This window comes from Pleurodeles waltl, chromosome 5, assembly GCF_031143425.1.
Source record: "Pleurodeles waltl isolate 20211129_DDA chromosome 5, aPleWal1.hap1.20221129, whole genome shotgun sequence".
Lineage (NCBI taxonomy): Eukaryota > Metazoa > Chordata > Amphibia > Caudata > Salamandridae > Pleurodeles > Pleurodeles waltl.
Window position 1 is genome coordinate 889,377,952 of NC_090444.1, and position 16,390 is coordinate 889,394,341.

General features: G+C 44.5%; 1 protein-coding gene across 1 annotated transcript in view; it reads left to right on the top strand.

The window, feature by feature from the left end:
- The window catches only part of PSEN2 (presenilin 2), a 354,458-nt gene that overhangs the window by 49,647 nt on the left and 288,421 nt on the right, over positions 1-16,390 (top strand). Inside the window, exon 2 of the mRNA XM_069234995.1 lies at positions 7,047-7,198. Within this exon, the coding sequence (XP_069091096.1) occupies positions 7,079-7,198 (120 nt within the window). The 5' untranslated portion in view covers positions 7,047-7,078. The remainder of the gene's footprint in view (positions 1-7,046; positions 7,199-16,390) is intronic.

Genomic DNA, 16,390 nt, shown 5'->3' on the forward strand with positions numbered 1-16,390 from the left:
TCCTTCGAGGGGGTCTGTATCAAGACCTCCTATGAGGTTCATCCCCAGTTGGAAAGCGACATCGGCAAACATAAAAAGTGATTTTAAAAAAATTGGAAGCGTTGCTTCTTTGTTATCCCCAACAACTCCCCTTCATGGCCTGTGGCTAGAACTGAGCTACTGAAGGACTGGCTCAAACTTGATAAGCGCACTTAAACAGCCTACTGCTAGAGGCTCCGTATGGAGGGCGATAAAAAGGGAGCGTTGCTGGCCCGGTTGGTCTGACAGGAAGCTCCTTGGCCCCCTGTCCTAACCCTCTACAATAATGTGAAAACTCTGGTCAGTGCACAAAAGGCTATTAATCATGTATGTCATACCCATCAACGTAATTCATAGGTTGAACAGCTGAACCCTTCCCCTGTTAGACTGCCGGAATTCCTGGCGGACAATCCACTACCGGCTTTAGCCCCGGAGGTTGGAGAATCCTTGGATAGCCCACTCTCTAAAGAAGAGGTACTTGCTGTGATTCACCACCTTAAAACCTTGAAAACCCTAGGTAGCAATGGCTTACCTCGGAATTTTACCACTAGTATGATGTTATTTTAGCTGACAAGCTCTTAGAGGTATATGAAAAAGCCCTACGCATCTGAAGCTTACCAGCCGCCATGGATGATGCAATCATTAAAATGGTGCCAGAACCAGATAGGGATCCTACGTGGCCTTAGCATATCAACTGATATCACTCCTAAACATTTATCTAAAGCTTCTTAGCAGTGGTCTAGCGGCACAGCTACTTCTGCAATTTCCAGGTCTAACCCGTACGCACTAATCAGGTGTCATCCCAAAGTGGAACACTCTCCAGAACCTCTGACATCTAGCTCCCATCTACCATGCTCCACAGCTGCAAGACAATGCCTATACCTTTGCACTCTTGGACATTGAGCAGGCATTTGAGTGCCTAAATATGGCATACCTAAGTCAGGTACTGTGTAAATTAGGCTCCTGCCTACATTTTTCCAATGGGTCTGTCTTCTTTATACTGACTACTATGCCCGGATACACTCAGGAGGCATGGTCTCTGAGCCCTGGCAGGGGTGTCTTAACTCCCCCTCCTGTTTGCCATGGAGCCCCTGACTGTGGACGATGGGTCCTTGAGGGATTAACACTGGGGGCGGCCAAGTTATTTCCTTTATTCTTGACAACATCCTAATGTATTTGTGACGTCCATCTGACTTGGCACCCATTCTGCTTAATGTCATGCATGAATTTGGAGAGCTGTCCGGACTCCGTGACACCCTGGAGAAATCCAAATTGTTTCCATTGGGGAGACTAGCGGGGGTTCCAATGGAGGAGCTCCCTGAGGTGGGATTCCGTTGGACTACTGGTGGTGTTTGGTATTTGGGTGCCTGCTTGACACACGCAGCCCCAACTTATCTGGCTCTAAACATGGGAGGGATGGTGGAGATGCTCTGGGCATCCATCCGTTTCTGGAGGGATTTAGTGCTTTCCCTCACGGGCAGGATAGCCTTTGTAAAAATGATCATCTTACCGTGATGCATATAAGCACAAAGCACCCTATATGCAATCTCTAGACATTATTTTTGCACCTTCAATAGTCTTATAGAGGATCTTCTTTGATAGGAGGTGGTCCATAGAGTGCTTCATCCCATCCCCTATGCCCCAGACATACCACTACGGGTTGTGCAACCTTTTCTACAAATCTCTGACTCAATGTCAGTGCAGAGATGGAGTGATGGACTCTTTTTCTTTGGGTACGTAACAGTACGTCTTATACATTGAAATTTTAATTACAGCCTGCACCTTGTGGCTGACCATTCCTGAGGCACCGCCTCAATCCAACACTCTGATGACGCAACTAGATATGGCCCTGGGCTGTAGACTAAGGCCCTCATTCTGACCCTGGCGGTCTTTTCGCAAGACCGCCGAGTTACCGCCGCGGTGAAGACCGCCGACCGCGGCGGTATGCCGCTGTGCGCATTCTGACCGCTGGGAGCGTTCCGCCGGAAAAACGCCAGCAGCCACACTGGCGGTCGGCGGGAAAGTGGAGACTGGTCAACCTCCACCGCCACGCCAGCAGAACACCGCCCACAGAATTACGACCCACATTTCTGTGTGGCGGTCTTCTGTTGGCGGTCTTCTGTTGGCGGTCACCTCCCCATGGCTCCCGTCGCCTCCCGGAGGACCAACGCACAAGGTAAGTTGATCGTCTGTGAGGGGAGGGGGTGGGGGGGTGTTGTGTGATGTGGGCGTGCATGGGGGTGTGCGTGTGAGTGTGTAGAGGGGGTGTGTGAGTGCGTGTATGCGGGCGGGGGGTGCTGCTGTGTCTAAGGGTAATGTGTGCTGTTCGGCAGGTGCGCATGTCTGCATGTATGTGTGCGGGTATGTGTCCCCGTTGTGTATGTGTGTGTAGGGGGTGTGTATATGTGCATGTTGGGGGTGTGTGCATGTCGGGGTGCATGTATATGCATGTCGGGCTGGGGGTGGGGAGGGGGTTCGTACCACCTCTGGGGGGTGGCAGGGGGGTGGAGGGTGTGGGGGGAGGACTCGGGTGGGTAGTGGGGGGTGGGGGAGACCCCTATCAGTGCCAGGGAAGGAATTCCCTGGCCCCGATAGTGCTTACCGCCATGGTTCACACGGCGGTTCCCGCCCGCAAGAAACCGCGGCGGTAGGCAGGGTCATAATACCCTTGGCGGTCTTGGGACGACCGCCGGGCCGGAGTGCGCAAACTCCAGCCCGGCGGTCATGACCGCCGTGGCGGTCGGAGTGGAGAAGTGGCGGTCGGTCGCGGCGGGGACCGCCGCGGTCAGAATGCCATTTTTAATACCGCCGGTCTGTTCGCGATCCGACCGCCGTCTCTCCGCCGACCGCCAGGGTCAGAATGAGGGCCTAATTTCCCACATCTACAGGATTTTCTGCCGCCTAACACACTCAATGTACAGACTACATGAGAGGAAATACTAGAGGATCCCATAATGGCTCGAGAATGGGTTCAAATACATAAGGGAGTGCAGGTGTTTAGTTCCAACACACAATTCAAGCTCCTGCAATATAACTTTATACATCAAACATACCTTGACCTGCAGACCTTGCATGCTATATACCCCACCCTATCTGACTGCTGTGTGCGCTGTGGGGCCCCAACAGCAGACTTTATACTCATGGTCCTCTTTCTGGTAGGCAATTGTGCACAATCTGAATAGGGCCTCAGGATAGGCAGTGCCACTGGAGACCTGTCACCCCTTACCTATATGACATGGTTGAAGGATGTTTCTGAGTGGATAGTTGCGGAAGAGGTATGCATGAGACACGTATGCAAGGATGAGAAGCTTGAAGATGACCGAGGGCCTGGTCAGCCAGGTTATCCTAATTGGAGGAGCCACAGCGTCTGTCTGCTTCCGGAGATGGGCCCACATGATATATTGCATGCACCCTGACATTGTTGAAATGAGAACTAGGGAGGCGCTGGACTAAGGAGAATTACATCACGAACTTCCACACACCATTTATTATGCAAATACTAGAGGTTAAGGGACGGCGGTTGTTCATATCAAATTTTGATATTGTTTTCATGCAAGAAACCTGGGCTGTATCAGAATTCATTCTTGATGGGTACACTAGCTTAGCAATTTTCCCTCACCCTCAGGTCTTGCTAAAGGGGGTTTGGTGGCTTAGTTTAAGGTTAACATTGGATGTAAAATTCTACCAGTAGCAACAGAAAGGGAGGGCTTCAGGTGTTTGAGGTGAGCTGGGGTGGCAAGCTAAGAATTATTATGGCGAAGTATAATAATGATTTTGTATCTAACAACAATGCTACTTTTCAAGACCTTTCTATAGTTATTAGCTTTCTGGCTGATAGAGACCAGTCAAAAGGTGGGTCATTCAATTTACTACTGGCAGGGGATTTTAATACCAAACTGGGAGATATATTCCTACAAGTGGACTCCCCTTTTGACCCTGTCAGTTGCGAAGTGGATCAAGCGGGTTGGAACCCAAAGGGGTGGCATTTATATGCCTTCCTTCTGTTACATGATGTGACCAGACCTACTTTTAGCCCAGACAACATGGTGGCTCCAACTTTTATTGGATGGAGATGTAGCTCAACGATTGGCTATGTGTTTGTTTCTCTGAACCTCTTAGCTTTAATTTATGGGGCTGAAGTGATACCATCTGTCTATAGTGACCAAAATCCCCTGGCTCTATTTGTTAAAGCACCTTTACAGGTTGGAATGAGGTAGGTCGGTTCCAATCAAACATTAGGGAGTAAGGACAATGGCAGGAGGGTGGTCTGGCGTTCTGTAAATCTAGCGCTTATTGCGGATCAGATGCAAAATCACTGTCCCAATTTGATAACATTGTGTCAAGCGGATAGCAGAGACACTGCTAACTGTTTATTAGGCTTTGCTGAGCTTCTGTCTTGTATTAGGGATTTGATGAGTAGACCTATAAAGAAAGGTCCCATAAGGTGGTTCCTCATGGTTTGACAAATCATGTAGGATAGCAAATGCCTCTATGTATCAGGCTCTCAGGCAAACTCCTAGAGATCAGGGTGCTGTATCTGCCTGTAGAAAGGCATATGCCTTGGCCTTGAAGATGCGGAGGGCAGACGTCAACAAAGACCGGTGGGAAACAATAGTGGTAGCTTGCCAGAAAAAGGATTCCCAGGCCTTCTGATAGGTTGTTCAGGCAGGTCTTGCTAATGGTAATTATTCGGACGTTGTTGCGTCACATATCACCCCCGAAGCCTGGTTTGATTATTTTTCCAGTATCTATGGGTCAGATGAGGCAAGGGCCGATATTGATCAGGTGAATTTACCTTTGAATTTTAGTCCCCCCTTTTCAGAGAGAGAGGTTTTAAAGAGTATTCATGATAGCCTCCCCCCCAAGGCCCCTGGACCTATGGGATCCCGATGGATGTATTTATAAAATATCCAGAGTTTTGCCCCCCCCCCTCTAACAAATAGTTTTAACATGGTCTATAGAGTAGGGCCTCCAATGTCTTGGGTAACATCTGTAGTGGTAGCAATTTTTAAAAAGTGCAATATCTTGGACCCAAGGTGTTATCGACCAATCTTGCTGTTAGACTCCTCTTCAAAATGAATTGGGCAGGTTGTGCTGAAATGCCTGATTTCTTGGGTGCAAATTCTGTCGCAGGCTCAGTATGGTTTTCGGAAAGTCTTGGGCACAATAAAGCAGTGTCTCAACCTCTACCTTCTTATGACTAAGTATAAGTATGTGAATGGTGCGTCCATTCATTTAGCTTTCATGGACTTGTCGAGTGCATTCGACTGTGTCAACAGGCAGATATTGTGGGAAATTTTTCTGACCATGGGTCATGATGGTGGGTTTGTAAATCTTCTGAGACTCTTACACCAGGAGCAGAGGACAAATTGAGGTATGGGCCAAAGGGTGAGACTACCTGCTGTGACCCATGGTATGGGGTTGTGGGCCTAAGAAGAGGGTGGGAGCCTCCAAGTAGAGGAAAATCTTTGCAGCCGCCAGTTGTTGGGTATTCCGCCTTCCACATTGCACCATCCATCAGGAATTGGGTATAGAATATCTACAGGATAGACTTAGTGTTGCTCTGTTGCAGCTCAGGTGTGTGATCTGGAACAACGAGGAGGTTGTACTCAATCAGTTGATTATCAAGGGCTGCCTGGCTAGTGAGCTTGCTTGCTCAGTCCTGTGGCTGAATTATATTAAAGCCTCTATGACTGCTCTGGGCTACCCACATCTGTTCGAGAATCCGCATTTAATATCTAAAATGGATAAAGGATAGGTTTGAGATTGCTTTCTCGAGCACAGACGGGCAGCCCAAGAAATAAATGAAATAATAAAGTTGACAGTCGGGGAGTATTGTATGGCCCAAATGTCACTGGGACCGGCACCTTGCCTGTTGTATGTTCATAACGTGTATAAGCGAATGTTACTAACCCGCTTTATGGTCGGGTCTCTCAGTTGGATACTGTCCTTTCCCTAAGGGCAGTTTTCCTCTGGTGTTTGTATTTGCCCCTGTGATGAACAGTCCCCACAAACACTATTGCACTTTGTGTTTTTTTGTAAATTTTATGAGCCTTTTAAAGAACTTTATCTGGTACCACTGCTACGTCAGAAGAATTTGACTAATTGAAGGGCATCTTTGCTCTTCCTTCAACTGTTAAATGATCACGATGTATGCAGTTCTGTTGGTCATTTCTTAAAAGGAGCTGTGGCCTGGAGTAAGATGTTGCTGTTTTAGCTTTTTGATAATAAGATGATGTATTTTGTTCTTAGTGGGATTTTATGTAGTTTTTCTATGGAAGATTTGTTATCTGTATATACAATATGTTTTTATATAATATATTGTAATGTAATTCTTTTATAATGTATATTTACAGGATCAAATAAAAAGTATTATTTAATTCATTCATATTATGCAATTCTTTTTTGTATCAATAGCAAGGACTAAGCACAAGAGCGAGGGCAAGGTAGGGAAGGGCAGGTTAGTTTTTTTGTTGTTGTTGTTGTTTTATAGACAGTTGCTTGATTCATACCACTAATTATGCCCGGTTGTAACTATTGTTGATATTATTCTAAGATAATGCTTACTATTTTATGCGATGATGGATCCTATAAAACATTCTTCTTTACAATTTGACAAATTCTGATGCGAGTAACATGTAACTCATCTGTACTGCATTTGAAATATTATCTATGCTAAGAGAGGGCGCAGTGGAAAATGGCACTATGTACTAAGCTGATACTCCACCACACTGTTTATGTGACATTACCTAAAATCAGTAACGTTTTTTTTATAGAAAATAAATAAAATTTACAGCTAGATTTAAAGAAAAAGTTATGGCAGAGTTTTGTGACCTTCTAAAGGAGTTTAAGCTTTCACCTTATTCTTGTGTTAGGGGTACCCTATCCCACTCATAGCAGATGTATTTGAAGTATTATTTTCTTTTACGATTCACTCACTATGTGACACAAGATTATGTATTCTTTTTAAATGCTATCTAAAGAGTATTTCTGAAATGAAATAATAAATGTTCTTTTACTTTATTTAGATTTGCCATAAGCACGTTAATCGAAGACAGTCATGGATGGTTCAGAGAGCGACGAAGATGTGTGTAATGAAAGAACATCTCTTCTCACAGCAGAGAGTCCTACACGTCCATTCTATCAGGATGGGACACAGAAAACAGAATCAACACATGGGGTATGTTTCTATATACTAGAGCAAGTGTTTGTGCCACTTTTTCTGATAAGTCGTATTTGAGCTATTAAGTATCCCTGTGCCCAGGGCTGGGTATATAAGGCTGTTCTAATTTTCCTGAATGTATAATTTCATTGCATTGTGCTGTTCTTATAAATAAGCCCTTATTTCTCCATTAACACTACTGAGTGTAAGTCAGACATTTTCCATAGCAGTGGAAATCATTGCTATGTAGTGACAGAGGTCCCTAATTGCATGTTGCTTTGTTCTCCAGTATCTTCTATTGATTGCCTCATAAAACATTATCCATGGTCCAGTGTAAATTAGCAGCTAGTAATCGTATTGGTACTGTTTAGAACTCAGTGATGAGAATCCGCTTCTAAATGCCACACAACAAAGGTGTTAGCAAATCCACTGGTGAAAAGGCAGAGGGAGACAAAGGTGAGCTGCGAAAAGAATCTGAATTGAAAAAGGATTAGGGTTCAGAGATCTCTGCTTATTTTTTTGCATATGACCGTACTTTAGAATATCCTGTCTCTATTACCACCTCAATTTAGAGCTCTTGTGGTGGGAGCTCTGATCTTTTGCTGTCTCTATTATGCCAAACCTTCCCTCACCTGCAGATATGATTAAGAACTATCAGATCATTCAAGCCATGTCAGTGAGACTTCTTTTCAACATGCAGAAAAGTGACCTTGTCTCAACGGCTGCCTGTGGCTCAGAACTTTAGGTTTAAGATGTTATGTCTTGCACACTGGGACTTTTATGGCTGAACGAATGCATCTCCCTTCCAGACTACTCCATCATGTGCATGTTCACTCTTCACATTCAGGTGTTTTTTGCAATAATAACTTACCACAGGAGAGATCAGTTAGGTTCTCTGTCCAGGCCCCTCAATGTGAAATCATTTTATTCTTTCATCACCAGTATGTGGTGAGCTACATTGCTTTTCAGAAGACTCTCAGTTAACTCTGTCCGTAGTGTGGAGACGGTTCAGTCTTAGAGCAAAAGGGCTTTTAGATGGATGCACTCTTGAATCTACTCCCATTCTCCTTTTACTTTACCACTGAGAGGACATCAGCCTTCAGTGTGTAAAGTATCTCAGGTTGCCAGCACAGTTACAGCACGCCGGTCAATTCTGTGGTTTGGGTATTATTCTATCATAATGTAGATGCAAAGCCAGTTTCAGGCTCTACTCGTTTCTTTTTTAAAGCTGTCATCTGATTTATTTTACCCAGGATTTGATTGTAAAATCATACTTGTGACGTATGTCTTGTATTGTGCATGCAGTAAGCCACATATGAGGAGTACAATTTCACTTTTCAAACTACACCTACAATAACTCCACATGCCAGTCAGTAATTAGTAAGAAAAGTATTCTCTAACGGAACATGTTTCACATCACTAGACTGAGAGACATTTCAACTTCTTTGCCCCACCAAAACAGAGTAGAGGAGGAGATTGTGAATTGTGACTAAGGAAACATGAGCCCTATCGGGATATCAAAGCTCAGAAGCATGGGTTTATGGTTCAACTAAGACCCTGAGCTTACCTGCTAAATCAGATCAATGTATTCCCAAGGCAAAGGTTCCCCAGAATTAAAATATGATGCAAGTGTTATATTTGATTCAAACGTTTTTTAGCTAAATAGCAATGTGTAGTCTGTCCTTCTGCAGTATTTGAAAATACAAGGTGAAAACCACATATCTTTTCGAACTCGACAGGAACTGCAGTTGTCAAAAAAACATATACTGTCCATTCCACATGTCCATGTCTTTACTTAAAGTTCCTAATTTGTTTTCCCATTGATGCTTATAGATACACATTGAATAACATGACGTAAGACTATACTGACATGGCTTCATCACTGTATCTAACAACAGGGCATAGAATACGCATACACACATACCATTAGGCAGAGTATTCAGTCTTCTCTCTCATAATATGTAGTTTGATCATGCTCAACATAGTGGTTGAAATCACCAACACAACATTTTAAAAAAACACAAGCACTCACTACATGCAGCCCTGTTTCACATCATTATGGCATCCTCAAAATGGGAGACTTATATGGATGGTTTTCATTGCCAAAGATGCTTAATGAAAACAGACCCCGAGTCAAAGGACACATGCAACCAGTGACTAGTAAGTATACTTTGTCTTGTCTCGAACACAACCACTGTGACAGCAACATGGCTACGATGTCGTCACATATAGCCAAGGATACTGTACCAGCCAGCAGCCTTGTTTGAACTTGCCAACACAAATCTCAATTAGTTAGAAATTGCTACATACATTTTTCTTAGCAAAGATTTCTCTCATAACGTTATATGTGATATACTCTGTCTCATTTGTTAAACAGCCAGCAGAGTACTTACGAACATGTTCCTCTCTATGTTTTCCAATGTGAACTAGTGTTTTTGTGAATTTTGAATGCATGTCTAACCATAATCAAAATTGGTTCATTCATTCCTACTTTTACGAGCTTTATACATTTTAAATAATATTGTATTTTGCTTTTTTTCTTACTGTGAACAAGCTATAGTCATACGTCTCTGTAGTATGTGTTACACTCGTTTGTACACATGAACACAGTGATCACCACTGTTACAATGCATTGTGCCAACACACTGTGATGCACTATATTGTCTAAGGTGTTTGAAGTGTTTTTTAAACATTTGCTTTCAGTTGCATCCAATTGGATGTTTTGTTTTATATTCTATTGTATTTGCCCTTGAGAAAGCTCGGCAGCATATTCACACCCGAGTGAAACGTGTGCTTCTCTCACAATCTAAAATTAAGACTGGTGAAATCTCACTTGTTTAACACTGAATCCCTCAGTATAATAATCTTGTTATTTTATTTAAAAGAGAGTTCTATATTTCAACTTAGATTTCAATCAAACCCATCCCTTTCTGTTTGATCTTCAGCCGAGAGTGAAACGCTACCTTAAAACTACTTTCTACTGGTTAAACACTTTAGGATGAAATGTGTGACGGCTTACCTGCCAGGTCGGGTAGATCCTCCAGCAGCTGTAGGAGTGAGCATACCAATCCTTCCAAGAAAATCCTGCCACAGAATAAAAGAAGGAGTTAATGACACAATTTGGTCTATTAAAAGATGTCAAGGGCATTTTTACATTGAAGCCTACCCGACAGCACAGCTGTCTGGTTTGCTAACAACATCTTGGGCACTTTCCGAAAGCTTCAGCGGAAATGTATTCCGCCCATTGTTTTGTGGTTTGTAGCTTACATTTACATGCTATTTTCTGGCTCTATTTGTTTTAAGCTGTCCAACTCTAGTTCGCCTCTTCCGTTGCTCCAACCCAATTTACTCTGTTCTTCCACCAGCACTGGGTTTCTATAAACAGGCCTTTAAATCTTGTTCTTATATTGTCACATTTGCTATGCATTCAAAGACTGAGGTCAAATGTCAGGCTCTGTCTTCCAGGGTGCTTGGTGTTTACTTTTCTTTCACTGACTTCAAAGTGAGAGGTGTTATGTGACAATCATGCTGGCTACTGGGGTGTACTTGAGGAAGGCTGTACAACGTTATTTTTTTCTACACACACAACAAATTTAAATATCTGCAAATTAACTGTGCATGTTTCAGAATATATCAGAATTTTACAAGCACAAATGAAGCACATTTTTTGGTAATTCTGAAGTGTAGTGGAAACAAATATTTGAATATGATCAAAACAAATCAATACATTAAGTTATAAAATGTCCACACCACTCCCCACCACTGCAGTCTACTCTGCACCACTCCACACTACACCTTCTTTCTCTTTACCACTGCACTATATGCCAGTACACTATATCTCAAAGTACTCTACTGTGCACCACTGCACTCTACACCATTCCACTCCACATCACTCCACTATGTACCACTGTCCTCTATGCCAATGCACTCTATGTCAAAGCACTCTACTCTGTACCACTCCTCTCTATGCCAGTGCACTCTGTGCTGGTCCACTCTATGCCACTCTAATCTACGCTGGACTCTTTACCACTCTACCCTACACCACTATAGTCTACCACACGCCACTCTACCCTGAAATAATCTACTCTATGCCATTGCACGCAGCGCCACTACACTCAACACCACTCCTCTATTGGCCACTCCAATCTGTGCTTCTGCACTCAGCTGTGCACCACTGCACTCTACTCTGCATCACTGCACTCTATGCCAATGCACTCAACACTACTTTACTCAAAACCAATGCACTCTATGCCACTGCACTCTTCTTCAGTTTACTCTACACTGCTATACTCTACTCTGCATCACCTTACGGCACTTTAGTATATAATACTGCACTCTATGCTGCTATACTCACCGTCACTGCACTCTATGCCTCTCTATTCTACTCTGTACTACTGTACTCTGTCACTGCTCTGTACGCCAATCTACTCTGCACCACTCTTTGCTGCTGCACCCTATTCCAGTGAACTCTTTGCCACTCCACTATACACAACTACACTCTACGATAGTCTGCTTTGCAGCGCTGCACTCTCTGCTACTGAATTCTGCACTACTCTACTCTTTGCCACTGCACTCTACACCACTGAACTCTACTCTGCACTCTTCTTCTCAGTGCCACTACACTCTACACAACTATGCTCTGAATCACTCAACTCTACGCCACTGCAAACAATCAATCAATCAGTTTTTGTAAAGCGCAACTTCTCACCCGGGAGGGACTCAAGGCGCTGGTGATGGGTCTGGGCCTCATTTGAAGAGCCATGTTTTGAGGTTCTTCCTGAAGATGGTGAGACATGGGTTTTGTCTGAGGAGCGTGGGCAAATTGTTCCAGCTCTTGGCTGTGAGTTATGCGAAAGATCTTCCTCCGGCAGTGGTTTTCCAGATGCGTGGGATGGTAGCTAACACCTGCTGGCGTAGCAGAGGGGTCTGGCGGGGTTATGGAAGAAGATGCAGTGATTCAGGTAGGCGGGGCGATGTTGTGCAGGACCTTGTAAGTGTGAGTGAGTAGTTTGAAGTTGGTTTGCTTCTCTATTGGGAGCCAATGGAGGGTCCTCAGGTTTTGGGAGATGTTTTCTTGGATGGAGAGGTTCAGGACGAGTCTTGCAGCGGCGTTTTGGATGAGTTGTAGTTTCCTGATGTTCTTTGTTGTGGTGCCGGTGTAGAGTGCGTTGCCGTAGTCGAGCTTTCTGGTGACTAGGGCGTGGGTGATGGTTTTGCAGCAGTCGACCAGGATCCATTTGAAGGTTTTGCAGAATTGTGCCAGCAGGAAGAGGTGACTGCATTTACCTGTCGGTCATTGATAGAGAGGAGTCGAGGATGATTCCTACGTTGCGGTTGTGGTGAGTTGGAGTAGGTGGTGTGCTGAGCGATGTGGGCCACCAGGAGTTGTCCCAGACTGAGGTGGAGTTTCCGAAGATGATGCGCTTGGTCTTGTCCAAGCTGAGCTTGAGGCAGCTCTCCCTCATCCAGGCAGCGATGGCTTTCATCCCGGTGTGAAAGTTCCTCTTAGCTTTGTCCGGGTCTTCAGTGAGGGATATAATGAGTTGTGTCATCGGCGTATGACACAATGTTCATTTCGTGGTCTCTGATGATGCACTCTAGCCTGCACAACACTACTCTGCTTTGCATCACGCCACTTCACTCCACTCTACTCTGCAACACTGCACTCTCCGCCGCTGAACTCTATGCCGCTCTTCCATGCACCACTGCACTCTGCTCTGCACCACTACTGTATGCCACTCCATTGCACTGTACACCAATGACCTTTATGCCACTACACTCTACTCCACTCTGCCATGCAGCGTGCCACTCTATGCCACTGCACTCTACACCAGTCCTCTCCATTCCACTGTAATCCACTCTGCACCACTAGAGTCTGTGACACTGCACTCGACGCACCTGCACTCAACTCTGAAACAATCTACTCTGTGCCACTGTATTCTACTCTGTCCCGTTCCATTCTATGCCACTCCACTCTATGCCAATGCAATCTATCCTGTGCCGCTTCACGCCACTCTATTCTACACTGCTGCACTCTACCCCACTGCACTCTGCACCAATGCATTCTACACCACTTTATCCAAAACCAATACACTCTACGCTAATCTATTCTGCACTACTGCTCTGTACGACACTATACTGTACTCTGCAACACACTACACCGCTGCACTCTGCGTCACTTTATTCTTCACCACTTCACACACTGCGCTCTACACCAGTGCGCTCTACACCACTACACCCTACAACATTCTACTGTACAACACTGCACCCTCTTCCACTGCACTCTACAAAACTTTGCTCTACACCACTCTACTCTTCACCACTCTACACTATGCCACTTTTCTGCACTGTATGCCACTGCACTGTACTCCACTCTAATCTACTGTGCAGCACTGCACTCAATGACACTTCACTATACTCATCTGTACTCTACTCGGCACCACTCTACTCCATGCCAGTGTACTTTATCCCACTCTTCTATGCACCACTCCACTCTTCGCCACAGACTCTACACCACTCTGGTCTAGGCAGTTTATTCTGCACTGCCCCACTCTACATCACTACACACCATTGCACTCTGTCACTTTAATCCATGCCTCTCTACTGTACTCTGCCATTGCAGTCCACCCTACTCTAGTATGTACCACTGCACTATTTGCCACTGCACTCTACACTACTTCAGTCTAGCCCACTCCACTCTGCACCACTCTATTCTGTACCACACCACTCTATGCCACTCTACTCTGCAACACTGCAGTCTACACCACTGCACTCTACACCACTTCAGTCTAGGCCACTCTGCTCTTCTCCATTCTACTCTGTGCCACTGCCCTCTACACCGCTACTCTGTGCTACTACACTCTATCTATAAACCACTCCATTCTACCCTGCTCCACTCCCCTCTACACCACGTAACTATACTCTGAACCAATAAATGTCACTGCATACTACGCCACTCTGCTCCACTCTACTGTACACCATTGTGCTCCACGCCATTCTACTCTAAACCACTGCACTCCACCCCAATGCACTGAACACCACCTTACTCATAACCAATGCACTCTACGCCACTCTACTCTGCACTACAGCACTCTACAACACTGCACGATATGCCACTCTGTACTATTGCGCTCTGCATCACTCTGTTGCTATGCTGCTCTACACCATTGTGCTCTGTCACTGCACTCTATGCCACTCTGTTCTACTCTGCACTGCTGTACTCTATGCCACTGCTCTCTGCACCCCTCTACTCTGCACCACTCCACTCTGCTCTACACCTATGCACTCTATGCCACTGCATTCTAGTTTGCCCCACTCAGCTCTGAGCCACTCTAATGCACTCTATGCCAATGCACTCTGTACAAATCTACTCTGCACCACTGTATTTTATGTCACTTCACTCTAAGCCATTCTATTCCACTCTACGACACTCCACAATACTCCACTCTGACACTTTAGTCCATTAAACTCTGCTCCACTCTAACATTCTACTCCACTCTATACCACTCCACTCTATAACACTCTTTTCCACTCAACAACACTACTCCACTCTAAGACACTCTACACAACTGCCTTTACGCTACCCTGTGCCACTTTACTCCACTCTACACTACTACACTCTACAGCACTTTATGCCACTTAACTCTAGAACACTCTATTCCACTCTGTGCCATTTCACTCTCCCACACTACTCCTATCTATCCCACTCCGCTTAATGACAATCTACTCCCCTCTACGCTACTCCATTCTACAACACTCTACTCCACTCTGTTCAACACCCTCTACGCCTATCACTATGCTTTACACCATTCCACAACACTCAGTGCCACTCCACTCTGACACTCTCCTCTACTCTGACACTCTACTCCACTCTATACTGCTCAACTGTACTGCAGTCTATACCAATACACTCTGACACTCTACTTCCTCCACGACATTCCCCAACACTCTACACGACTCCACTTGACTCCACTCCATTCAACTCTACTCTCCACCACTCTACGCCACTTCATAACACTTCACTTTACTCCAGTCTCCTTTAACCCACTAACTTTTAGCCATGCCACACAGCAGCCACGCTGCCATATAATATGGCTAAAACATATTGGCAAAGCCAATAATTCTTGCATAGGCGTGACCTATTGTATTTGCCAATGCTTGTTTTAGACTGTCAACTTTGACCTTTGAATGCAGAACAGTTAAAAGAGACCTGCCATTCCTTATAAACTGTATCGCAGCATCATAGTTGCTGGAAGCAGATGTTACTCGATGATGAGCATGCATGCCACTCTTTTATTGAATCTGGAAGTAAGCTATGAGAGCATTTCATAATGTCCCCTTTCTCCTGCTAATTCAGTTTTATGATAGAATCCTGATGCTTATACTAGTTAGGCTTGTGCTATAAGGAAGATACAGCCAGTATATCCATCACCATTAGAAAGATTGTTTCCCCACCCTTTCAGACTGTTAGCAACAGATATGCTTTCCACAGGACATCATGTTCTATAATGACACTGTGAGTTATTACCCCAATTATCATAATAAGAAAGTGTTAGATTTATCTTCTAATCTGAGCTCGGGCCCTTGAAATTCAGCAGTGCCACGTCTTGGTTAATTGAAAGATTAGAATTTTTAGCGGGGTCTTTTGGTTTCTCATCTCTCACATCCGTGCTATTTATTGGGTTCTCTTGTAGGCTTGCAGGTTTCTTAAAGAAGTACACCTCTGAAAGAAATGTTGTACCTTCACAGAGGGAATATAAACTCTTGCGCCAGAAGTCTATTAGCCATGTTGAGGGAATACAAATTCAGCACTAAAGCTTCAAGATAAAATGGTACAGAACTTGGTTCACTCAACGTTTTGAGGAAGATGAAAGGGTACTAATTAAGCCCCAGCAATACTGTCTCAAAATGGAGGTGTGTACACGTTATTATAGATTTAATGGTTAGCCATATTGATCAAACTGGAAAAGGATGTGCAGGTTTTCTCTCTTAACCTCTTACGCACTACCAACTCCTTCCTTTAACATGTGGGTTCTCTAGTCTCAAACTGCTGCCAGTATATTCGGGAAACTGTTCATCCACCCTGTGTTAATATGTGACTTCTTTTCAATTACAAATATTTAGTGATGCCGTTTATAATGGTCTTTATTGGCTTCATTAACCATTATTTAAGGTATGTTTAGGATCATACATTTCGATTACGTTATGAAG